Source organism: Engraulis encrasicolus, chromosome 2 (genome assembly GCF_034702125.1).
Source record: "Engraulis encrasicolus isolate BLACKSEA-1 chromosome 2, IST_EnEncr_1.0, whole genome shotgun sequence".
NCBI classification, from domain to species: Eukaryota; Metazoa; Chordata; class Actinopteri; order Clupeiformes; family Engraulidae; genus Engraulis; species Engraulis encrasicolus.
In genome coordinates, this window is record NC_085858.1 from 51,549,004 (window position 1) to 51,573,161 (window position 24,158).

At 42.8% G+C, this 24,158-nt stretch overlaps 3 protein-coding genes across 4 annotated transcripts in view; 2 read left to right on the forward strand and 1 right to left on the reverse strand.

Moving 5' to 3' along the window:
- On the reverse strand, nucleotides 1-3,091 carry LOC134463434 (olfactomedin-4-like). Its single transcript, XM_063216634.1, has 5 exons — nucleotides 2,993-3,091; nucleotides 2,608-2,730; nucleotides 2,166-2,384; nucleotides 1,746-1,899; nucleotides 1-1,288 (listed from the first exon to the last, which is right to left on the reverse strand). Exons 1-5 carry the CDS (start codon nucleotides 3,050-3,052, stop codon nucleotides 459-461), a joined length of 1,386 nt encoding a protein of 461 aa, XP_063072704.1. The 5' UTR covers nucleotides 3,053-3,091; the 3' UTR covers nucleotides 1-458.
- Nucleotides 3,092-4,064: 973 nt separating this feature from the next.
- gaa (alpha glucosidase) lies at nucleotides 4,065-18,484 on the forward strand. Its single transcript, XM_063216644.1, has 19 exons — nucleotides 4,065-4,586; nucleotides 4,747-4,898; nucleotides 5,144-5,309; nucleotides 5,649-5,745; nucleotides 6,493-6,612; nucleotides 7,103-7,221; nucleotides 7,352-7,483; nucleotides 8,242-8,352; nucleotides 8,514-8,627; nucleotides 9,783-9,867; nucleotides 9,956-10,073; nucleotides 10,678-10,811; nucleotides 11,579-11,730; nucleotides 12,587-12,735; nucleotides 13,780-13,921; nucleotides 14,167-14,265; nucleotides 14,586-14,750; nucleotides 15,777-15,929; nucleotides 17,164-18,484. Exons 1-19 carry the CDS (start codon nucleotides 4,074-4,076, stop codon nucleotides 17,227-17,229), a joined length of 2,787 nt encoding a protein of 928 aa, XP_063072714.1. The 5' UTR covers nucleotides 4,065-4,073; the 3' UTR covers nucleotides 17,230-18,484.
- A 1,059-nt stretch (nucleotides 18,485-19,543) lies between these two features.
- The window catches only part of tbc1d16 (TBC1 domain family, member 16), a 44,449-nt gene continuing 39,834 nt past the window's right edge, over nucleotides 19,544-24,158 (forward strand). Inside the window, exons 1-2 of one of the 2 annotated variants that reach the window (XM_063190594.1) lie at nucleotides 19,544-19,717; nucleotides 23,692-23,892. In XM_063190594.1, the coding sequence (XP_063046664.1) occupies nucleotides 23,724-23,892 (169 nt within the window). In that variant the 5' untranslated portion in view covers nucleotides 19,544-19,717; nucleotides 23,692-23,723. Of the gene's footprint in view, nucleotides 19,718-21,099; nucleotides 21,217-23,691; nucleotides 23,893-24,158 lie in introns of those variants that run through there. The other variant, XM_063190586.1, reaches the window with a different exon arrangement.

Sequence of the window (24,158 nt, forward strand, 5' to 3'; positions counted from 1 at the left end):
CAAATGTTCCTGTTTGCCTAAAAGTTCTTTCAGGCCAAAAGGAATATATTCTGAATAAATGATATACGCACAATAAATAGGCATGATCTTTTAACTGATTTGATAAACCCTCATCTTCATCTGATTGAAAAGTTAAGGCAAATGTCCATCAAGAGTGAGATAAGTTTCGAAATTTTTATTTGATTGCATACAGCGCACTGATAGAAAAGGATATTGACTATAAAAATGTCAACCAAAATATGCATTTCCATAACATGACATAAAGTGCTCAGAGTCTATAATCTTTAAAAGCAATTGCTCATTCATCCTTATGTTTACACCTAATCCATTATTACACCAAATTTAAAATGTGCACTATTGATGGAGTGAAGCCAGAATAAAGGCCTTTTAAGTTAAATAAGGAGTGCCTACATGTTTTGTCTATTTTATATGTGCACTAATGATGTTAAAATTTCCCCTCACTCAAAAATGGCATCATATGAGACTGCATAGGCATCACTGTACGCATACAGCTTATGGTCAGAAGGGTCATAGTTGAGGGAATGTATGTTGGTCTGCATCTTCTTGAAACGGATGTTCAGATTGTGGCGTTCCACACCAGTGCGCGAATCAAAGGAGTAGAATACCTCTTCTGTCTCCTTGTCCACATACCGAGTGGCGTAGAGAACTCCACATGCCATGAAAGTGTTGGTGGCGGTGCGTTTGTGCAGGGAGGTCTTGAGGGTGCGTCCCAGCCTTGGAACATCACCAGACTCAACCTGATTGAGCATCACGTCGCCAAAGTTCTCTGCTGAGGTGTAGGCCACCCAAACTCCAGAATCGTCTGTCATCAGGTCCAGATCTGTGTAGACGTAGCACGCCCCTAAGTGGCAAAAAGGGAACTTGTTGTTGATGCCAGAATTCGCTGGCAGGGCCACTGTGGTAACTTGTCGTGAAGTGAGGTTGAAGCGGCAGACAGTGGGGCTATTGTAGCAGCCATAGTAGAGGGCGTCACCGTACATCACCACATTGGGCCCCTGGATGGTGTTGGTGGTGGGGTTGGCAGAAGCTATGGACACGTCTACAGGGCCCACGCCAGCCACCAGGGCACTCAGGCTGTTGTACTGACGCACGTAGTTGGCATAGACGTTACTGCTGGTGAGTGGTATCAGCCAGTACCAACCCTCCTTACCACGGGCAGGCTTTGGGTCTCGGCCCCAGGAGCCATAGTGATATGAGGTTCCATACTGGGTGATGGTGTACGTTCTGGGACCGTCCACCCGAATGAGGGGACCATGAGGACAGTTGCCTGAGGGAAAGAGGAAGATCGGTCATACGAACCACTGAAGGTCACCAGTGAACGTAAACATAATGCAAAGCACATCAATCCCCTTTCCCCCAAGCAGTGAGATATCCTATGTTCAAAATTTCTATGAGGTAATGAATTAATTGGACTGGAGGCAACGATGGAAGGCTCGTCTGAGGATGACTTAGAGAGAGAATGAATTAATTGAAAGATGTTATCCTGCTTAAAAATAAAAAAAGATTTTTGAGGATTTAGATGTTGAGGGTTTTGAGGCAATTCGCCAACAAACAAATAGACAGACAAATAAAAAAAAGATAAAAATCTTAGTTGTAGGAAGTGTTCTAGTCAAGGAGGTCTACATAAGGTTCTAGTATATGTGTGAGTGTTTTCTAGATGTGTGTACTTCTAAATATGGCAAGAGTGGCGTGCAAAAGTGCAAAATATGAAGTGAGAGTCTTACTTGGGGGTGGAGTTGGTGGAGGGGGTGTGGCCTGAAGTTCCTCCTGGCACTGGGCCAGACTCCTCTGCAGTCGCTTGTTCTCCTCCAGCTTTTGCGCAATCTGCATGTGGTCAAACTCCTCCAGACTTTTGAGTTCAGCTTGCACCTGCTGCATCTACAATTTTCATTAAAACAAATCATTAGTCTTATACTATTTTATCATTCTGTTTTGTAATGTGTGCTTGGGTATATTGAATGACACTGGGTATCTTGAAAGACTGATTTTTCTGATACTAAAATCTAATTGTCTAATTCTGTAGTTATTTGGGAATCAGACTTGTACAAAACAGTACACACGTCAATTAAGTTTCTATTTCTCTCTCTCTCTCTCTCTCTCTCTCTCTCTCTCTCTCTCTCTCTCTCTCTCTCTCACTCACTCACTGTGCCATGGACGTTTGCCCCCAAGCTTCGGTGCATGTTATGTGTGGTGTTGAGTCTGTTGATGAGCTGCAGTATCTCGGCCAGCTCCATCTCTATGATCCTGAGAGACACGGCTCCATACAGGCCACCATCATCCTCCTGCTCCAGCACAGACACCTCATCCTGCAGCTGCAGCAGACGCTTATGCAGACCCAGACGCAGGGAAGCCTCCTCAGACACCTGGAGAGAGAGGAGGGGGAGAGAGAGAGAGAGAGAGAGACAGAAAAAGAGAAAGAGAGAGAGACAAATGATAGGAGGAGGGGGATATTTTTGTGAGATATAATCAAAAATATCAACTAAAACAATAATATTTTTGTTAGGATACAATCTTTAACCGAATTTGTTACTCAGTAAATTCTAAGTAACTCATACTGTGCAATGCATCTTATTGTGAAGTGTGTACCTTTGCCAACTGGATGTTCTCATTGCACTTGATGGCAGAGGTCTCAATGCTCAGGAGTTTGTCTTTAGGGAAAGGCTTTCCTCCGCCAGCCAGCTCACAAGCACAATCAGTGGCAGTCACACTCTAAAAGAAAAAAAGGGATATTTTCAGTACATTCTCAAACCAACCCATTCTACAAAAAGTAAAATTTCTTCTGATGGATTTAAAAACTAATGAACGAGTGTTTTTTTTAACCAAAAATAATAATAATAAAATAATAGTGATAGTCCACAAATGGTTCTTTTGTTAGCATAGTATATAGTATAGTATAGTATAGTATAGTATAGTATAGTATAGTATAGTATAGTATAGTATAGTAGATGTAGGCCTTTGTATGTCTATTTACCTGCATAAATAGAATGATGACAACCCCAACTATCCTCCAGGCCAACACCAGTGAAGACATTGTCTTGCTCAGGAGAGAAAGGTGAGGAGAGAGCTAGGCCTCCTTTCAAAGTGCAGAAATGAAGTGTAGTCAAATGAAATGGGTTTAAAAGTCATCAATAGAAGGGGCTGGACTTACAAGGTGAAGATATAGAAGTGAGGGACTTTTGAGAATGTATAGGTCAGCAGAAGAGTTACACACAAGAGTTTCAAATGTCCTACGAGAACCACAACGAAGCTGACTCACACAAAACTGAACAACTGAAGACAAATTCTTTTCCTCTTTTCTTCTTACACAACATCCCTTATATGCACATACTATTCAATTATTTCTTCACTAATCCACATTGTGATATGATGTAACAACGGCAACCCCTCATAGGACATTCCAATATGTCTTAAAATGCTTTGATTTGGTCAGAGCAAACATCACCACAGCACACATAGAACTCTACATACTCTATATTATTTTAGTTAAATAAAATAAAACTGTCATGTAACTCTTACAAACAACAGACACTTATAAAACCTCCATTTATATAATCTTACAATTGTGTCCAGTGACCAAAGATGGGCTACTTCATTGGTTGTCTATTTCTATTTTGGTAGAAGTCATTTATTTTTTAATTGTATGGATATTGTTCTGGAATAAAAGAAGAATTGAATTGAATTGATAGCGAATAGCAATTTATCCAAGATGACAAATTATACAGGTTCACCAGGCTGCTAAACTACCCCCTAATTTCTCTGCGACCCCCTAGGTTGCGCACAGCACATGCTTTTTGTCCCTCTTGATGCACCGTCGATTGCCTTGAGTTTACAGCGGCGTTGTTGTAATGGTGGGAACTGAGAAAACGAGCTTTGCCTTGATATGAGTTTTGAATGAAAAATGGGTTTCACATTTGCCAGTTAGAAGAGAAAACTTGCATGCGCGCTTCCGTGCGTAATGCATGATTGGTCTTGTATGGCAAACCTTCGTCGAATTGGTTCTCTTTCAAGCAAAGTACATTCAAAATATTCAAAGCTGCCGGTTGTACTCGCAAATGACGCGCCACGGTTGTCTCACACTGTGCTTGTCTTTGTCAATACTATTATTTGTGCTAACAGTATGGAATAATTTGCCAGATCACTGCCCAAGGACCACACACACAGGTAGAAACACTGTTGCAGCAACAGTTACGAGGGCGCTTTCACGTTCTCGGTCGCCGAGTCCTCTGAATGTATCCAACCTCAACTCCACACCTCATTCGGGTTCAAACGGGGCCGAATGCAGTACACCTCCTGAAAAACGCTTCGACTGTGCAAGAGATCGAGCACTCAGTCGGGCCGAGTGTGAGAGCAGGGGCTGCTGTTACGTGCCTCTACCTGCAGGCCTCTATGGTGGACCTCCGTGGTGTTTCTATCCCCCCGCGTACCCTGGCTACTCCATGGGCCCACTTACCCCAACCTCGAAGGGCATCGTTGCAAATTTGGTCCGCTCGAAACCCTCCCATCTCCCCAGAGATTTAAGTGTTCTGAGCTTGGAAGTGGAAACAGGGGCTCATTTACACATCACAGTGAGTGACAGGATAAGGAAAAAACATTGAGCTCTGATTCAAAATGATTTGGAATGCCTTGACAAAACCATTTATTCTCATTCTCTCTCTCTCTCTCTCTCTCTCTCTCTCTCTCTCTCTCTCTCTCTCTCTCTCTCTCTCTCTCTCTCTCTCTCCAAAGTTAAAGGATCCCTTCTTTCCTCGATATGAGGTCCCTTTGTCTCCTCAACTGTCAGAGGGGTCTTCTGGCACTAAGGACAGATGGTTAGACATAAAGTTCCAGAAAGACCCCTTTGGCTTTGTAGTGCGCCGCAGTTCCAATGGACGGGTTCTGTGAGTCCAGAATACATTGTATAGTTTCATACATTGTAATTTGTTATTTTACATTATGTCAGAACATCACTGACTGATAATACACCTACCTGATAAAACACCTAACTACTCTGTGTGTGTGTGTGTGTGTGTGTGTGTGTGTGTGTGTGTGTGTGTGTGTGTGTGTGTGTGTGTGTGTGTGTGTGTGTGTGTGTGTGTGTGTGTGTGTGTGTGTGTGTGCATACATGCGTGCACGCTGATATCAGTTTGGACACCACAGTTGCCCCACTCCTCTTTGCTGACCAGTACTTACAGATGTCCACCTCCCTGCCGTCTGGCCTGATATCTGGACTGGGGGAGCACTACACTCCCCTCACCCTGGACCTCAACTGGACCTCAGTCACGCTCTGGAACAAAGACATGGCTCCGCATGTGAGTTACACTAGCCGACGCCTCAGACTTCTCCTATTCACCCACCTTCTCTCACCCTCCAAATATTTTTTTTAAATTACTTTATTTATAGGTACAATGTCATTTTGCCTCAATATCTCAACCTTTCAAATACTTCAGAATCAGAATCACTTGTAGTTTTGTGTTGATAATAAAATTGTTTAATGCACAATCCTATTTTCCCAAATACAAAAATGATATTTCAAGAACAGTTTGAAAAGTATTGTCTACCAGATACTAAAAGTTAGAACTAACCACAATGCGTAGTGCAAATTCACTGTGATTGCATGGATGAGTGTTGTTCTTCCATTTCCCCATTAGAGCGATGCCAACCTGTATGGCTCCCACCCGTTTTGGCTGGTACAGGAGGGAGATGGCCAGGCCTACGGAGTGCTGCTGCTCAACAGCAATGCCATGGGTAGGCCTGCTTTTGTCTTCGGCTGCTTTCATAGTCGACACAAGGTAAAAGACGTTTACATGCGTAATGGGGGTCAACTTGTGATGCAAGGTTCTCCTCCAATAGCGATGCATATAATGTGTGACTAGTATCAAAAATTCAGGGGACGTGGTTTGATACACATCAATGGACAATTGTGCCTAATCATTGAGATGTGTAGCCTTGCAGCATGCATATGCGCCAGAATGTGTGGATCCTTGGTGATTACTGTTCAAAAATGATAAGTTTAACATTGTCAGTTAAATCGTAATAGTTTCCTAAGGGAAAGTTGGTGTCCAACAGCAGACACATCATAATTTATGACTAAATATCATATTCATTTAAGTGCAAGAGGGCACAGGAACTGGGAGGATAAAAATCTAAACTGTTGAATATAAGTCTTAAATACTCAAAATAACATATGGGCCATTCTACGAAACTGGTGCCTTTTATGTCCCACCATGATGGAAAATAGCTTTAAGATGGCTATTAATTGTGTAATAAATCATCATTTCTTGGATGAATATTGTAGAAGAAAACTTGAAAAAAGCTACCCTTAAAAGCTACCCTGAATACTGATAATCATGCATTTCATACCTGTCCCTCATGCTAAAACACTAAACTTATCGATGATGTCTAAATGTGTGCATTTTTGGGACACCCTGTAGTCTTGATCCTACTGTAGGAAATCCTCTAAATGCTTTGTGCCTGTCTGTGGCTGGACTGTAGAGGTGGTGTTGCAGCCCATGCCTGCACTCACAGCAGTGTCACTTGGAGGGATCCTGGACCTGTATGTGTTTCCTGGGCCGGACCCCCAGAGCGTGGTCCGTCAGTACCAGGATGTCATAGGTAAGTCTGGGTCTTCTTCCAGGAACTTGATTGTAGGGGGGGGTACACACATCCATGACAAAAACTTCAGCAGATGCCAAATCAAAAAACGTACCTGCATACAAACAGCTTGCACACTGCTTGCAAAAGATGGTTTCAACTAAAGCATCATTTCACTCCAGCTAAAATGTTAATGCTAATTTGGGCAGAGTGTCAGGTGGCGTAATCTCCTCAAACACTACCCTATTACTACTTTACCACAACTCATTTCAAATTTCTCTGAAAGTATCTCTGAAATGACTCAATAACTACTATAGTAGTAATTGTATTTTAAACCTCTGAAATTGGTATGACAAACCTCTTCAGTCCAGAGTGTCTTGTGTAAGGAAGACATGGTAACTTTTTCGGACTCATTTGGAGATGTGAATGTGGGGGTTTGGTTGAATTGACATGACATGACATGACATGACACAGTAGCTCTTATTGTTTTGTGTTGTTTTGTTCTCCACAGGCTATCCCATGATGCCCCCTTACTGGGCTCTGGGATTCCACCTGTGTCGCTGGGGATACCGCTCCACCAATGAAACGAGATCTGTAGCGCAGCGCATGCATGAGGCCAACTTTCCACTGGTTAGTCAGCACAGCAAAAAAAGAAAAGCATTTTGACACACGGAACGCAGCTTGTGGTTTTCTAAAACAGAAGTGGTTGCTGAACTATTTGTGATGTTCCGTCTTCCATCTTCCGACATCCGTCCCTTAGGACGTGCAATGGAATGACCTGGATTACGCAAACAAGCGTCGAGTCTTCACCTTTGACCCCATGCACTTCGGAGACCTGCCTGAGATGGTGGAGGAGTTCCACCAGAAAGGCATGAGATACATCCTCATCCTGGTATGGCATGGTCCAAGCCCGCTGTTGTGTTTTTCTTTATTTTGTGATAAAGTGAGTAAAGTGCGATGGTGCGTCTCTGAAGTACGGAGACAATGTAGAGAATACAGTAGATCGCACTCAGATTCTTCTTTCCTCTTTTATTCAGTTATTGCAGGGGTCAGACATTTTGGCTACAAGAGCACCTGTTTGACCCCTGAAATGACTGAATAATAGAAAAAGGTTGAATCTGAGTGAGATCTATGAAGGCTCTTGTGGCCGAAACATCTATCTGACCGCGGCAGTAATAATAAAAGAAAAAAGTGTGATCTATTCCCTACTTTGTAATATTAGTTTCAAACACAGGACAAAGCTGTCATTAATTTATTTTTTGTGGGTTTTTGTTTGCAAAATAGTGCTCCCACTCTTCATTTAGCTGCAATGAGTACCAAACCTTAAAAACATAACCAAATGAAATCAACCCTCAAAAAGTGAAGACTTATGCCACAAGAGGGCAGTAGTAAGTTGAATAGAGATGACCCTAATGAACAGACGTAGTAGATCTCAATTTCACAGAAGATATTGATGTGGACAGTGGCTATATTGATGTTTTGCGGATAGGATAGTTTTGTTTGAAACTGATCCAAAAGTGTATTTGAAAAGTCTAGTAAAAAAAGACTATAAGATAGAAGTTGGTTGTCAGTTCTGTAATGAATTGCACTAACAAGGATCCCTTTTAAAGGTTTTTGTTGGATGAAGTCTCCACCTGTTTCATTCCGTAGGACCCTGGGATTAGCAGTACAGCACAGCCAGGCTCTTACTGGCCATATGATGAAGGTCTGCGCAGGGGGGTCTTCATCAAGAACTCCACAGGCCAAACACTCATAGGCAAGGCAAGTACTCTGGCAACATCTGACCTAATCACTTCTGTTCCACCTATGTTGTACTGTTGTTTTGATGTTTTTGCACCTCTCTCTCTCTCTCTCTCTCTCTCTCTCTCTCTACCTTTCTCTCTCTCTCCCTTTCTCTCTCTCACTCTGTGTTTGTAATGAAGGTTTGGCCTGGGCCAACTGCGTTCCCTGACTTCACCAACCCTGAGACGGTGCACTGGTGGTGGGAGTGCATCCGAGACTTCCATGCCAAGGTGCCAGTGGATGGCCTGTGGATTGTAAGCATAAATAGCTAGTTAAACACAGTCACCACAACAAGGGAAATGAATTGTGTGATTTATTAATTTTAAAAGAATTACAATCACGAATGGCAGTAATATAATTAGTACACTGATGGGCAGTCATGGGTGAGTGGTTAGGGAGTCAGACTTGCATCCCAGAGGTTGCCGGTTCGACTCCCCACCCGCCAGGTTGGTGGGGGGAGTAATCAACCAGTGCTCTCCCCCATCCTCCTCCATGACTGAGGTACCCTGAGCATGGTACCGTCCCACCGCACTGCTCCCCATGGGGCGCCACTGAGGGCTGCCCCCTTGCACGGATGAGGCATAAATGCAATTTTGTTGTGTGCAGTGAGCAGTGTTCACTTGTGTGCTGTGGAGTGCTGTGTCACAATGACAATAGGAGTTGGAGTTTCCCAATGGGCTTTCACTTTCATGTTGAGTCTATTCCAGTGTAATTATTTGTTTCACCATATTATACTGACCTGTGTAATGTGTATACAGCACATCGTAGTGTACGAACGTGTACAGATATGTGGATGAAGTAAAAGTAGCTGAACTCTTAAAGTGTCACTGGACACTGGAGCATATTCTTTTCTTCCTTTAATGAAGTGCACAACACAACACACAACTAACTTTTCAATGGATAAACCATCTTCATCAGAGTCCATGAGTAGTATGGAGGGAAGAGCCTAATTATCTGAAACCATGATTACAGACGGGTGTAGGCCTGTGCAGTGTGACATGAATGTATTGGCCCTAGCCCCTGCCGTGGACAATCAGTGGGGTACTCGTCTGCTATGCGGCCGAACCGGGTGCGATTCCCGGCCCGGGTCCTTTGCCGAACCCTCCCCGTCTCTCTCCCCATTCGCTTCCTGTCCACCTCTCAAACTGTCCTATCATCAATAAAGTCATAAAACACCAAAAAAATATCTTTACAAAAAGAACCTATTTGCCCTTCTTCTAAGGTCAATACTCACATTGCCCACACCATAAACTAACTATTTATAAAAATCACAAGGACAAAAACACTGCATGGATCCTTGTAATATTTATAAATAGTTATAAATGTACATGCTTGGGTATAAGTTGACAAAACAAAATGTATTCTATTCATTCTACTCTTTAAATCCGATTCCTCTCTTCTTTTTTCAGGACATGAACGAGCCAGCAAGTTTTGTTCATGGTTCCGTGGATGGATGTCCAGACTCTGACCTGGAAAATCCACCATATGTTCCAGGTGAGTATGTGCCCTCCTATTCCCTCATATCATCATGTCATCAAATATTTGTCTAATGTGACTTTATCTCCACTTGTGTTTGCTGCAGATGTAATTGGAGGCCAATTAAACTTTGGTACTTTGTGCATGTCCGGCCAGCAGAATCTCTCCACCCACTATAACGTGCACAACCTTTATGGCCTCACTGAGGCCATTGCCACCTACAGGTCTGGAAGACTAGTTATGTTTGAATTAGGGCTGGGACTCGATTACATTTTTTAATCGAATTAATCTATAGGCTTTGAAATTAATTAATCGAATGAATCGCATTTTAATCGCATTTAAGTATCTGACTTGAGAACAGTAAAAAATATTTTTTTTCATACGGAGTTTGTCTAATGACAATAAATAAAGATATTGTTCGTTTTTAAAAGAAGAGATAATTCTTCTCAATTTCAGCAGGCTGTTCACCATCAGGCGCAATACTGCCCTCCACTGGTCTAATCCAGAACTATTAAGATATATTTTGTAGTGCGATTAAAATGAGTAAATTATTTTAATCATCTTAATTTTTGTGTGATTAATTAATCAAAATTAATGCATTAATGTCCCAGCCCTAGTTTGAATCAAACCACTGTGGCTCAGTCTGTAAATTTCACTTGTGCATTGTGTTGCAGAGAACAATGCAATGCAACAACCAAACATAGCTTGTGTTAGCATGTAGTAATGTATAGTTGTGTACATACCTGTACATGTATTTCAAATACATATTACACGATGGTTGTCCCTGACATTGTCTGACAGAATATTCTGCCTCCCCTTCACTCGCAGTGCACTCCTGAAGGTCACAGGGTTGCGACCTTTTGTGCTGTCTCGCTCGTCCTTCCCTGGCTTGGGTAGTTTCTCGGCACACTGGACAGGGGACGTCAGAAGCACCTGGGAGCAGCTGCGGTATTCAGTCCCAGGTGAGGCACAAAGTACTCCTCCTACCAAAAGGAAGGCCGTTGTGTTTTGTGTTTTGCTCTCTGTGGGGGTCTTACAGTTCTGTGCAGCATGTTCAAGGACATCAGCAAAGTTTTCAGTGTACAGTTATATCAGCTGAGTGATGACTAAAGTTGTGGTACAGACACATTTCAGGGAATAAGAACAAGATCATGTATTTAATTCATTAAATAGGAGTAGTAGTTCAGATACACCGCACTCTTCCATGTGGTGCGTCTCCAGTTGAATAACTTAGAAGGTGAGAAAGTGGATTGCACTTGGGTTCTTCTTTTCTTCTTTTTATTTTTTATTTTTTACATAGTAGCGGAAGTGTAGACAATAAAAAATAATAAGAAGAAAAGAAGAACCCGAGTGCGATCCACTTTCTCACATTCATTAAATAGTAGTATGAAGAAGTTATGACCCATTATGCATCCTTTCCCCCCAATCTGCCGTGATCCAATTTTTACATAGGCCTTCTGTGCACCCCAACTTTGACGGGGTGTCACGGAAATTCCCATTGGATTTGACCGTGGATAAATTGTGAGGTGTGTCCAGACACCTGTAAGAACATGGTTAAAAAATCTATTGGTAAGAAATTAGTTCACAGATTTCCCAAAATATCCATATCTTTCCCTAACTACAGGAAAAAAACACAAAGTACATCAAGCCCTCAAGATATATGAGATAATTACTCTCCACAACTAGTGATATTCTCCAATAAAATACATCTGGCATGTCTTTGCCCCAGCTGTGCTGCTGTTTGGGCTGTTCGGGGTGCCGTTGGTGGGGGCTGATGTGTGCGGCTTTGGGGGAGACACCAACGAGGAGCTGTGTGTGCGCTGGACCCAGCTGGGGGCCTTCTACCCCTTCATGAGGAATCACAACGACAGGCCCAATGCGGTAAGAGGTTACCCTCAGTCACAGCAGTCACAGGGGAGTGTCTACTGGATACTCTAGTCATTATTACTAGTATGGAACCAGTTACTGAATAATACTTAGTAACTTCATAAGGGACCGAAATTATATTGTATAACATGACATTACATGACATTATATTACATTATATTATATTATATTATATTATATTATGTTATGTTATATTATATTATATTATATTATATTATATTATGTTATGTTATATTATATTATATTATGTTATATTATATTATATTATATTATATTATATTATATTATATTGTATTATAACTGTCCCAGAGCTGTCCTCATTTCTGGAAGTCGCACCTTGTTGTCTGAATTTTTTGTCTGCTCCAAATTCTTTATGTAGGGGAGTCTCTAGAAAACTCAGGTTTGTGAAATAATGTAAGCAATTCATATTTAAAAAAGAGTCCAAATTGTACACTGGTTTGCTTTGCACTTGAGCTCACCTCGGTCCTCCTTTGCCATGGGTCATCTTACCCCTGGGTCCTGTTATCCTTCGGTATTAACCTGTTCTTTGTGAACTTTAACTTGTTCTTTGTCACAAACAACTGTGAACACATCAAATGTGCATGAGGTTCTTTTTTTCTGTTGTTGTTCTTGGATGAGTGTCATAGTAACTGATCACCTGTGTGCTGTGTGTTCTGCCTTTTTCGAATGAATTAAATATGAGAGAAATTGTATCTGAACATAAATTCACCATTTGTGTGTGTGTGTGTGTGTGTGTGTGTGTGTGTGTGTGTGTTCGTGTGCGTGCGTCCGTGCGTGCGCGCGCGCGTGCGTGCGCGCGCGTGTGTGTGTGTGTGTGTGTGTGTGTCAGCCTCAGGAGCCTTTCGTGTTCAGTCAGGAGGCTCAGGCAGCCATGCGGGGTGCGCTGTTGCTTAGATACTCGCTGCTGCCGTTCCTCTACACTCTCTTCTTCCGGGCACACACCTCCGCCGACACCGTCGCTCGCCCGCTGTTTCTCGAGTGAGCCTCCAAAACACTCACCAAAATCATCACACAGATGCAGATGGGTGATAGATGTTTGATCTGCCTAATGTCTCTAAATGTATGTAGTATGTGGGTGGGACACCCTAAGGAATCAGTAGAGTAGAGTACTTGTATTAATCCCAAGTGAAATGAAGGTGTCTGACAGCTTACATTGATACAGTACACGCATTATATTGCACATTGTAGTAAACATATAGCAAAATCAGAGTATAGGAAAAAACCTGATGTAAGCCTTTTTGCTATACTCACATTTTGCAATAAAGCAATGTAACCATACTCTTCTCAACTCTGCTCTACTCTATTCAACACACTCATGAAATCAATAGTAGGGGCACATTTACTATACAATCCCTAAAATGACTGTTGATTTCAAATGTAGGATTACTTCTAGCTCTCTCCACTGCACACGGTCTCAGGAACCTGAATATATACGTACTGTATGCATACTTTATCATCTTCCTTGGTTACATCTTATTAAAACCTGAAGGGGGTTCAAATTCCCACAACCCGGCTCAGTAGTAAACCAGGTTCAGTTAAAGGTGGGGTTGCAGGTATGACATAACGTTGGGTAACTGCCCCAGGATTCTAAGGTTTTACATAGACACCTATGAGCCTGCGGAACCCCCAACATGATGTCATAATGGTACATTTTCTTAAAATGGTTAACCTGCAACCCCGCCTTTAACCTTGAGGTAGTGATAAATCATCTACCATTAACAGAAGATTCTGGAGTTCTCATTTTCTGAACTAAATGACACCTGTGGTCTATCTAGTAGCAGGTTTACCAGTTCCTTAGGTTACTTTAGCCAGGTTGATCCCTTAGCATGTTATGGGTATACCGTCCATGTCAATCAAAAGGCTAGTTTATTCAAAGGGGCGAGGGCTTCTACATCTAAATGGGAGTATCATGATGTATGGAAACAGCACACTCGTTGCATTTTACACATGGTGAAATGATCCTATTTCTCCTTCTAGTTTTACTCTATCCATATCTCCATCTGTGCTTTTCTGCTTTGTCAGGTTTCCCACAGATGACTACAGCCATGCCATCGATCGCCAGTTCCTGTGGGGGAGTTCCCTCCTCATCAGCCCCGTTCTAGAGCAGGGGAGCGTGGAGCTGTCTGCCTACTTCCCTCCAGGGCTGTGGTACAGCTTACACCATGTAAAAAGCCCATGAAACCATTTTGATTTTTATTGTCCACAAAAAAAAACTTTTGTTATTCAAGTTGTTTTTGTATAAAGATGCCAGTGATTCCACATAGATTACGTAATCATGAATTGCACACCGTTTTTTTTGTGTATGGACTGTGTAGCCACATACTGCATGCAGTAGCAGACCTACATTACTGCACATCATAGCGGTAAGTATTAAAGGGACGTGGTGTGTTGTCTTCCTCCTACCTGCAGGGCCAAGCCTATGCCAGTAAGGGCCAGTACTTCACACTGTCAGCTCCCCTGAACATCATAAATGTCCATGTGAGAGGGGGCCACATCGTAACCCAGCAGGTAAGGAGAAGACTGTCATCAACACACATAGCATCCAAAAACTCAATTCAAACACTCCAACAAATACTAAATATGGCATTATAAAGCACTCTTACATATTGATTTTTAGCTGTAAATTAAATATCGGATCAGGGTGTTACACTGTAAGCAAACAGCATCAATACAATGCCATCATAAACATCACATCACCTTTTGAGTTGACCCAGGTCTGGTTTAAGTTTCGTCTAATTTACTTGGTTGTACCAGCAAAAGTTCATTGATGATAAAAAAAAGTCGTCATGGTTACAGTGTTATTCTTGGTTTTGAACTCACCAATACAGGAGCCGGCCCTGACGACCACAGCAGCACGTCGTAACCCATTTGGCCTGGTGGTGGCGCTGTCTGAACAGGGTTGGGCCACCGGGGAGCTGTTCTGGGATGATGGGGTCAGCCTGGACACGTACAAGAGGGAAGACTACTCCCACATCATCTTCACTGTTAGAGAGGTGAGATGAGAGATGTTTTTTGAATCTGTTATTTCAGTAACACCCTAAACTCAAAAACATCAGCCTCCATGGACGGTGTGTTACAATATAAAAACTTAAAGCAAAAGGTTAGTTTCTTAAAACATCTCGAGAACAGATACATCCTTGAAAGATGCTAAATAGGATTGCTCCTGAATTCTTTGTGGAAGGAGAGCGCAAATAATGGGCCAGGTGAGTCACTCGCTCTCCTGCTCTCTGCATCACCACTTCATATAAACTTCCTGATTGTCCAGGAAACAACTTTAGTAACAAGGTCACACCAGGACAAGTTAATCTTGTTCCCTCATCATACATACTCACTGTCATCAAAAGCATCTGCACCGTATGTGAGAGAGAGAGAGAGAGAGAGAGAGAGAGAGAGAGAGAGAGAGAGAGAGTTGGGAAATGACCGAGGTGGAATTCGAACCTGGGTCCACATGAGCAATGTGCAAAAATGTGTATTAGTTCTTTGTGTATGTTTTGTATTTTGTGTATGTAAGCTGTCAGACATCTTAAATTCCCTCTGGATTAATAAACTACTTCTCCTCTACTCTACATAGCCAGGTGTATTAACACAGTGTGTCAGAGCATCCCAGATTCTAGTCTCTTGAATTGGTATGTTTTGTGGTGTGGTAACTGGCGCTGTGTGCAACCTGGTCAATTAACCCATTGATGCCTGATGTTGCGTTGCGCAACATTGGCTCTGGTGCCTGGAGCTGCATTACGCAACATTGAGGCTCATGAGATTTGAGACAACTTTATTAAAAATCTCTGTTTGTTTGAGATGAATGAACACATTCTAATGAAAGATGATGGTCTTAGTGTTTAAATGCAACTTAGTGCATATTTTTATGTGCTTCAGAAGCTGAGATATTTAGGTTTATATCTAGGCTGAGGGCAGCTTTTCTGGAATAAAAACGGCTCAGGCATTCAGCAACCCTTCTTTGCAGCTGCCTTAGGCATCAATGGGTTAATTCATTGTTCTCTCTTGTGCTGTATGGTTTGCAGTGTAAATTGGTGAGTGACCTCATCATGCTGAATGGGGACCTGGCCGGGCTGATCCTAGGCCAGGTGAGGGTGTTTGGAGTGCCCTCTCGCCCCAGAGCAGTGTTGGCCAACGGGGAAACAGTGGCTGACTTCACATACCAGCCTGCCACCAGGGTAAGACGGTCCATGCACGAGTTCCAAAGAAAAGATCCACCTGACCAGTTTGTCCTGTGTTGACTTCTTAGTAACTTGTAACTTGTGATGAGCTGTCTGAAACAAGCAAGTGAGTATGTTTGGTTACACTTTACTTGACGCCGGCGTCATATGTATGACATAACAGTGTCACAGTAGTCTCAAAATAGTGTCATAAATACAGTCAAAATGGTGTCAAAAACCGTCATAAACATGATGTCAATGTCATAAACGTTTTATGTTTGTGAAAAGTTGACATTGTTAGGGTTGTCTATTGTAGGAAAATGTCACGTAATGACAGTCATCAAATGTTTATGACATTGACATGCTTACGACACATGCATAACTGCATTACACTGTTACGTCATACGTATGACGTTGGCGTCAAGGAAAGTGTTACTGTGTGTCTCCTTCTTCTTGTTGCCTCCACTTATTTGAGTAATTACAAGCAGAGGAGTTGTTATGCCCTTTGCATCAGTGCTTGTGTGCCACCTGCTATCGGAACAGTTGGCATGTAATGTACAAGCATTAACACATTTGCACATTAAAATAATAAATGTACTCTACTGACTGTCCCTGCCTATGGATAGAGCAGTGTAACCCTAGCCTGGTGAAGCCATCCTATGTACTCCACCCAAAGATTTTGGCTCCACACATAGTCTGGCGAAACTCTCCTAGCTGGGGTCGCTCACTGTTTTATTAAATCAGCGAAAAGTTGAGAGTGGTGATGCAGAACTCACCCGCGAAGTCCATTACTGATTGGTCAAGGTAACACTATTCACACTTGTTTTGTTATTTGTATGCTTTTGCGACACTATATCGTAACAGTCATGCTAATAAAGCGCAATATGGGTTTATAGTTTGAATTCGGATTTGAATGAATTTAAATAGCAGAGTAAGATCAGACCATCTCCCACCCTCCACGCACACTGATTCCTCTTAGCTTTCGCCTGCCTGTTTGACGGAGTCAACAGTCAGTCGGCTTTCGCTCAGGCTAGTGTAATACACCAGCCATAATTAACCCAATTCAAATCTATTAAAGAGCTGCACACCATAAAGAACTTCTTTTCTACTCTACCCTACACCAGTGTCTTACCACTGCCACTGCAGTGCATGCACTACTGTACTCTACTTTATTCCACTCTACTGTTCAAGCTCATACCACTGAGTGTAATCAGTGACTGACTCCCGTCATCTCTCTCCTCTCTTCTCACAGACTCTGACAGTGGCGTCCTTATCCCTGCCCATGACTGAGGTTTTCTCTGTGTATTGGCTCCTATGAGATAATGAAAAGCCCTTTGTGACTAATGGACTCTTGGTGGCTCTGGGTGTCAATGAACTCTCTGATCAGGGCACTCTGGGAGAGGAATGTGTCAAACAACATGGCAGTGTCATAGGCCCTGTGCCTGACCAAAAGATTAGGGTTGGTTATTCGCCGTTCCTGTATGACTTTTTAAAAGGAGCCTAGGCCTATTTTTGGACTTTGTATACCCTTTTTATGCCTGTTTTTTATCATGAGAGTGAAGAGTTGACAGGAAATGTTTGATGGAGAGAGAGATGGAGGAAGTTCGGGAAACGGTCCATACACAGTATGAAGTTTAACCCGTCACCAGTTTGGGGATGATATACTTAAAACAATGAGGTGATGTCTGCCCTTACCAAACTACTGATATACTGTACTACTGATATGCTGCTTTGTTTTGGAAAAATAAAGTGTTGTGACCTATATTTTGTGCAAAACTTAAGTACTCAGGTGGAGCTCCTTTAGAAGTCTGCTGTCTGCTGTATACTAAATGACCAACTACGGGCTGAAATGAATGAAGACTTTACATTTTTGACCCCTTGTACTATTCACTCACTTAGTAGAATGAAGCAAATGACCTCTTGAAAAAAATGCTTCTTGCGTATGTCACTCTACCCCTTTCAAAGTTGTTTAAGGCCCAGTGTGCCAAAACAACTGCAAAAATAGCTTCGCTCTGACACAGCAGCTCAAAGCTCAGTTCACACCTGCAGTAGCCTAGACCAGTGGTTCCCAACCTATGGGTCGGGACCCACCTTATGGGTCGCCAAAGATCCACAGGGGGTCGCGGAGCCCTCTTGATTTTAAGGGGTTTCATTTTAAATATATATAGCCCATGTTGAATAAAAGACAAAGCATTTAACTAATAAATGCATAGAAGAAACAAATTGTAAGTGCTACATTAAACATTTATTCTATATTTGACCAAAGACGAATTGAGGAATAAAATAACTAAAATTAGTTTTCGCAGGAAACAGAGGGCATCTTGTGACTCCGTCTCGTGCGGGCGCTCGCGTGGTTGGGTCACCAAAGCTTACAATAGTAAAAACATGGGTCCCTTAAGAAAAAGGTTGGGAACCACTGGCCTAGACAGCAAAAATATGCACCTGAAATATTCTGTTGGTTTGTGCTGTGTGTGTTTGTGGCGGGGGAGGGGGGGCATATTATCAGGGAATATTTTTCGCTATATGAAAGTCAAAGTTTTTTCCCCATATGAAATAAAAGTTTGCCTACCTTACTTTTTTGCTGTCTGACATTCCATTAACTGCAACTGTATCATCCAGTTTGTGTTATGTCCATTTCTATGCATATAGCCCTCAGTGTGATCTTTATTACATCCACGTGTGGGGAACAAAAACCATAACAAATCTGCAATTTCTCATCAATGTGTTGAAAATAGTAAACAGAATAGCTGTGTGCAACTATCATCTGTCTCTTTGACAGGAACTGAAATGCATAGGCCTGCACAGTGTGTTTCTCTTGTGGTCTAAGTATGTATTCATCTATTCATGTTTCGTTTCGCTTTGTAGCCTAGGTGTAGGCTACTTGATTTTTTTCACAGAAAAGCGTAGGATAGGCCTACATGTTGCAATGTAGACTAGCCTACGTCGGTCTAGCATCCTCTTCGTCATGATTTTGTTGTTGAGAATGGTCCTGATGATGCAGAATGACGATATAGCAAATGCCAGCTGTGTCCGAGCACAACCAACCAAAGGAAGGCTTTCTCGTCTGACCCAGAGCCATCTAATATCAGAGTTACGCCACTCCCATAGACCTCTATGGACCAATCTTTCCACAGCAATGGCGGCTCTCATGGAGCCTCACGGAGAGTTAACGTGGAAATCCCCATTGACTTTAGTTCTATTAGAAGTTACTTAGTTCCAGGAGGTGGCGGTATAACACAGAAAATGTGGTAAAGGTCATGTCATTTGTTTGTACTTAATCTTTGTTTGGTATGTGATGGTTCTGTGTTAGTTTCCAAGAACAGAAGTTTACTGTTAAGAAACATTTTAATCAACGCGAATCACATCACCAACCGACTTCCTGGTCCCCGGTTTGCGCAACTCTGTTATTAGATGGCTCTGGTCTGACCTCTAAAACGTCATAGGATGTCAATTGGAACATCTTTCCACCTCACCCTTCATCGTTGCATGGACACAGGGCGCGGACATTGCCCTGTATCTTAATATTTTAAGATGGCTTATTGTGTTTCGTTTGTTGTAGGCTAGTGGTAATTTAAATGACGAACCTGAGAAAGAATATGGTTTTCTCTCCCGGAAGCAGAGGAATTCGGGGGGTTGGGTTATAACCCATCAGCAACAACGTGCCATGTAGTATAGCGCGGATAATACCGCTCTGTAAATAAAAAAAAAAAGAAGCGAAACTATCTCTGTTTACGTGTAGCCTATCTCAGACCACTGTCAACTGGATGGACGCGCTGCCTGAATTATAATTCTCGGCGGAGCTGAGGGTGAGACGTACCTTATTCTGTTCACCCTTCATTGCTGACTTCTCCTGCTCGGTCGGTCGTGCCGCGGTGTCCTGCCCTGGACAACTTTTACGATTACAATGTTTCAATTTGTCGGTAGCCTATACAGAAGCGTACTCCTGCAACTAGGTTGGTTTTTAAAAGGTAGCCTATGCAGTCATGGTGGAACGGGTCTTTGAATTAGTAAAATATGTATGAATATTTTATACCGGCCGGTGGCTGCCATGGTTGGACTGACATAGTGAAACCCTACCTTACGGTCAAGCGGGTGTGGATTGTTGGTGAGGTGCAAGTGTGAACGTCAGTGGATTGTTAGCATGTAGCATTATGAAAACAATGTTGCAGATTCCTAAAGCCACACACCATGCTAGTAAGCTGGCTGGTTGTATAGCCTATTCAATGATTGAACGCAACCTTTTTAGGCGCATCTCGGGCTCGGCTCAGGTTCCCTAATATAAAAGTTGAGTGATCTGAAATGTAGCCTACATTATATTTGTTTAGACTTGTTTAGACCTGCTTCACCAACAATGTTGATATGTGATTGCAAATAGTTTTTCTTGTGCAAGCCTAATATTGGCTACTGTAAAACGATGACATCCAGCATTCCTTAGACATTCAGTCACCTATGTGACTTCCAGGCGTCACAGTGAAAGAAGTCCCATTCACTAATCACAGTTTACTGAGGTCAGCAGTAGTCAGTGTTAGACTGGAAGTGTATAGTTCTTCATAAGAGAGTGTACTCCACAGCCTCAGAGTGTTGACAGACTGCCTAAAGGGGGTGAGAAGAACTATCTTTATCACTTGGACATAGACTGTGGAGTCACATGCTGGTGTTGGAGCAGGCTCAGTTCATAGCACTGTGCCCTAGTTACAGTAGGCTACACATGGGATACTAATACTATAGCCCACTGTACACAATCAGTTTCCTCCTTTTCTCTATTGTCCTATTGCGAGTCTTCTTTTTGTGGCAGCATATCCCCCAGTCTCTGGGGACAACTATCAGGCGCAGCTGTCTGACCCAACTAGCTTGTTTTACTGCTTGTATGTGCAATCAGTAGAATGGACATCGGCACAGAGACCGTCTGTCAGCATACTGTAGCTACTGTATATGCCTGACGTTCAACTACATCCTGAAAGACTTCTGCACACGTGATATTCCCTCAGGGCCAGGCCCGTGAGGTAGCTGGTGTGTGTTTGAACTTGCTCTTTTGAACAGCCTCTTCTGTCGTTGGACGGTTGCCTCTGTCCACCACCCAGACCAGTATCTCATCAAGCGAACAAGGGGGAGAGAAGGAGAGAAGGAGGGAGGGAGAAAAAGGGCTCAGCCTTCCTGTTGTAAGCATGTCAGTATCGTGTCAGCAGGGCGCTACAAATGATGCAGGGAGGTTATCAGGGGAAAGGGAAGCAAACTGCAACACATTCCAAAGAGGCTGCCTGGAGTCTGTGGAGTGAGCAGGGAGTATTCCTCTCGGGAATGCTGAGTGAGTATTCCGATCCGTTCTCCCCCTGTCAAACAACACCAAACCAGCACACAGCTGATGCCGATCAGGGTAAAGTTGACACATGTTGGAAGCTTGTCCCATTTGTCTCCCAGCCAGTCTCTCCTTCAATGCCAAGTGCTCAGTTGTCCACGTGAAGGACAAACTTGAAGCTGTGTAAAATGTGAGAGCCGGACAGCTGGACACAAAGAGCGAGGGCTCTTGAGATTGTCATGGTTGACTTCAGACCAGGCCGTAGTTCCTCTTCGGATGTTGCCGGGAAACTTGTTCAGCGTTTCATTTTCCCCAGGAGGAGAGGGAAATGTGAGGCTTTTAAGACCTGTTGACTTTTGTCTATGACTGTTTGTTTGTCAGTGTCCTACCCGGGAGTGTGTAAGTGTGTGTGTGTAAGAGAGAGTCTGTGTCCGTTGTGCATGTGTCGTATGTGTGTGTGCTCTCGCTGTTTGCACAAGGAGGTGCTGCACCTGGATCGACTCCCAGAAGCAGTCTGTAAATGAGCAAGATAAGAGTAAGAGAGTGTCTGTGTGTGTGCTTGTGTGGTACGGTACCAGATGCTGACATGAGCAGAGAAACTAGACACTCAAGCAGATCATGGACCACAACTCATTCCTGCGAAAAACCACAACACATTTTTTTTGTAAACTGTCCAGATTTCAACCCTCTGCCTTTTACACTCTGAATGTGAATCTCACATTTGGTACACTACTCTCAGAGAGCCATCCTGATGGACTCTCGAGTCAATTATTCATCGATCAAGACCTCATTTTGTTTCCCCTTCAGGCCGTGTGAATCACTGAGAATGCATAGAGTATGTGTTGCACATGCTAGGTCATTTAAGCCAACATGCAGAGGAAGTGTTACCGCATAGTGTGTCAGCACAGCAGATTAGTCTGGAGTGGACACCTCAGGGAAGGCCTGTTTTTATACTGGACCCTTCTCAGGGCTCTGGTAACTCAGTCTGAAGGTCTGACTAGCCAGCAACAACGCAATGCTGCTGATTAATTAAATCCAAAGCACTCCCCTCTGGTATAGGTATAGTTATTTCAGTTATTTAGAACCCCTTTGTTTTACTGTACATTGAGGGACATACGCAATGTAAAGTAAAGGGTTTTTTAATGACTCCACTATTTGAGAAACTGTGAAGACTGTGAATTTTCTCTCTGAATTTAACCAACGGGAGGGATACTCCTCAGCAGTTTGCACATGCATAGATAGCGGTTGGGTCTGGATCAGCATGGGCTGTGTGACGCTACTAGTGTAAAACTGTTTTTCAACGGGTTCCTTCCTCTTTTGTAGCTTGCTCATTGTCTTTGGGTGGGAGACGTGACGCCTTGTTTTTTCGTAACATTGGCTAAAAACCTACGAAACTGTTATTTTTCCTTTAAAAAACATATGTCAAAGAAAGAAGATGTGGTACATTATGTTTCATATTAGTCTTAGATGAGAAGAAACATTTTTGTTAAGATTTATGTAAAGGTTTATGTGTCAAATATCCTGCGGTGTGACTGTAACATTAATGAAACCTGGAATATAATATATATATAAATTAACCAACAACATTTTGAATAATGTATGAAGCATTTGGCATGATTGCATAAATATTAACTTTATATTAAGATATGTGAATGTGAAAAAAACTCAAGACAGTAATATTAACTACACGTTTAATTTCGTAACACAAATTGCGTCCTGTGGGGTGACATGTAGATCAATGTTTGTGAATGGACAGCTGCAAGGCCAACTACAAGGGTCTTAAAGACTGGCTCCTAACCAGTCAGTACCTCAGTTATTGGAGAGTGCTGTGGAAGTTTAAGGTGACTCTTAACCTCTTAATATGTCTTCATATTGCAATCTTTCTGTCACGCAATGCTTAGGTTCATTTTATGGTGTCCTGTGGTGTGACTGCTCTTATAGGAGGACATTTGTTTTATATATAAATGAAAACACATATTAAGATTAAACACAATATCATTATCAAGTTAGCATGAGCTCAGATGTCAGTCATGTATACAAAAGGATTAAAATGGCCATAATGCAGTGAATTCCCTGCGGTGTGACATGCCTATGCAATGTGTTGATGCAAGAAACATTTTCCCAAAAATGGCAAAAATAAGGTGAAATTCCACAGACCACAGTGCTTTATTTTTTTCTATTTTTTTCCAATTTTTATCCATCATTTTTTTAAGGAATTTGAAAAACTTGCGTTACGCCCTTAAACGTCAACCACCCCTTTATCTGTCTTTTATTTCTCTCTCTCTCTCCCTTAATGTCTCTCTCTCTCTCTCTCTCTCTCTCTCTCTCTCTCTCTCTCTCTCTCTCTCTCTCTCTCTCTCTCTCTCTCTCTCACACACACACACACTGTGCATCTCCCTGAGACTCATCTATCTCTCTCTCTCTCTCTCTCTCTCTCTCTCTCTCTCGCGCGCTCTCTCTCTCGCTCTCTCTCTCTCTCTCCAGAGGATGGGAGGAGTGTCCCCGTGCTGGAGGACATGTCATTCGGTCGACTTCTGCGCCGCGCCTCCACTAAAGCCTCTGACCTCCTGACCTTCAACTCGTCAGGGTCGCGAGGAGCCCTGGATGGAGAGATCATCTTCTCCAAGAACAATGTGTGCGTCCACCCCGCAGAGCCCCTGCCCGGCCTGCCAGAGCACCACCCAGGTGACCATCACATTGCATTACATCACATTACATTACAATTAAATCTTGCTTTTATCAGTTATTATATTTAGGCACAGGGTATTGGAACAATGCTGGGTTAGGTCAGCTGTCTTGCCAAATGTCACCTCAGCCATGGATGAATTCTACTGGTAAGGGTGGGATTCGAACCTGCAACCTCCTCCAAGATGTACTCCCCAACCATTAGACCAGGGCTATTCAAATGGAGGCCCTGGGTCCAGATGCGGCCCTTGGGTGGCAAGGTTCTG

What these genes read in the sequence shown, in the direction of transcription:
- gaa (XM_063216644.1), top strand. Translation starts at nt 4,074, where the DNA reads ATGACGCGCCACGGTTGTCTCACACTGTGCTTGTCTTTGTCAATACTA. An exon ending in AGTTCCAATGGACGGGTTCT is followed by an intron (nt 4,899 to 5,143) that starts GTGAGTCCAGAA and finishes CGCTGATATCAG; the next exon opens with TTTGGACACCACAGTTGCCC. An exon ending in TGAGATACATCCTCATCCTG is followed by an intron (nt 7,484 to 8,241) that starts GTATGGCATGGT and finishes TTCATTCCGTAG; the next exon opens with GACCCTGGGATTAGCAGTAC.
- LOC134463434 (XM_063216634.1), bottom strand. Translation starts at nt 3,052, where the DNA reads ATGTCTTCACTGGTGTTGGCCTGGAGGATAGTTGGGGTTGTCATCATT. An exon ending in AGAACATCCAGTTGGCAAAG is followed by an intron (nt 2,385 to 2,607) that starts GTACACACTTCA and finishes CTCTCTCTCCAG; the next exon opens with GTGTCTGAGGAGGCTTCCCT. An exon ending in GGGCAAACGTCCATGGCACA is followed by an intron (nt 1,900 to 2,165) that starts GTGAGTGAGTGA and finishes TGAAAATTGTAG; the next exon opens with ATGCAGCAGGTGCAAGCTGA.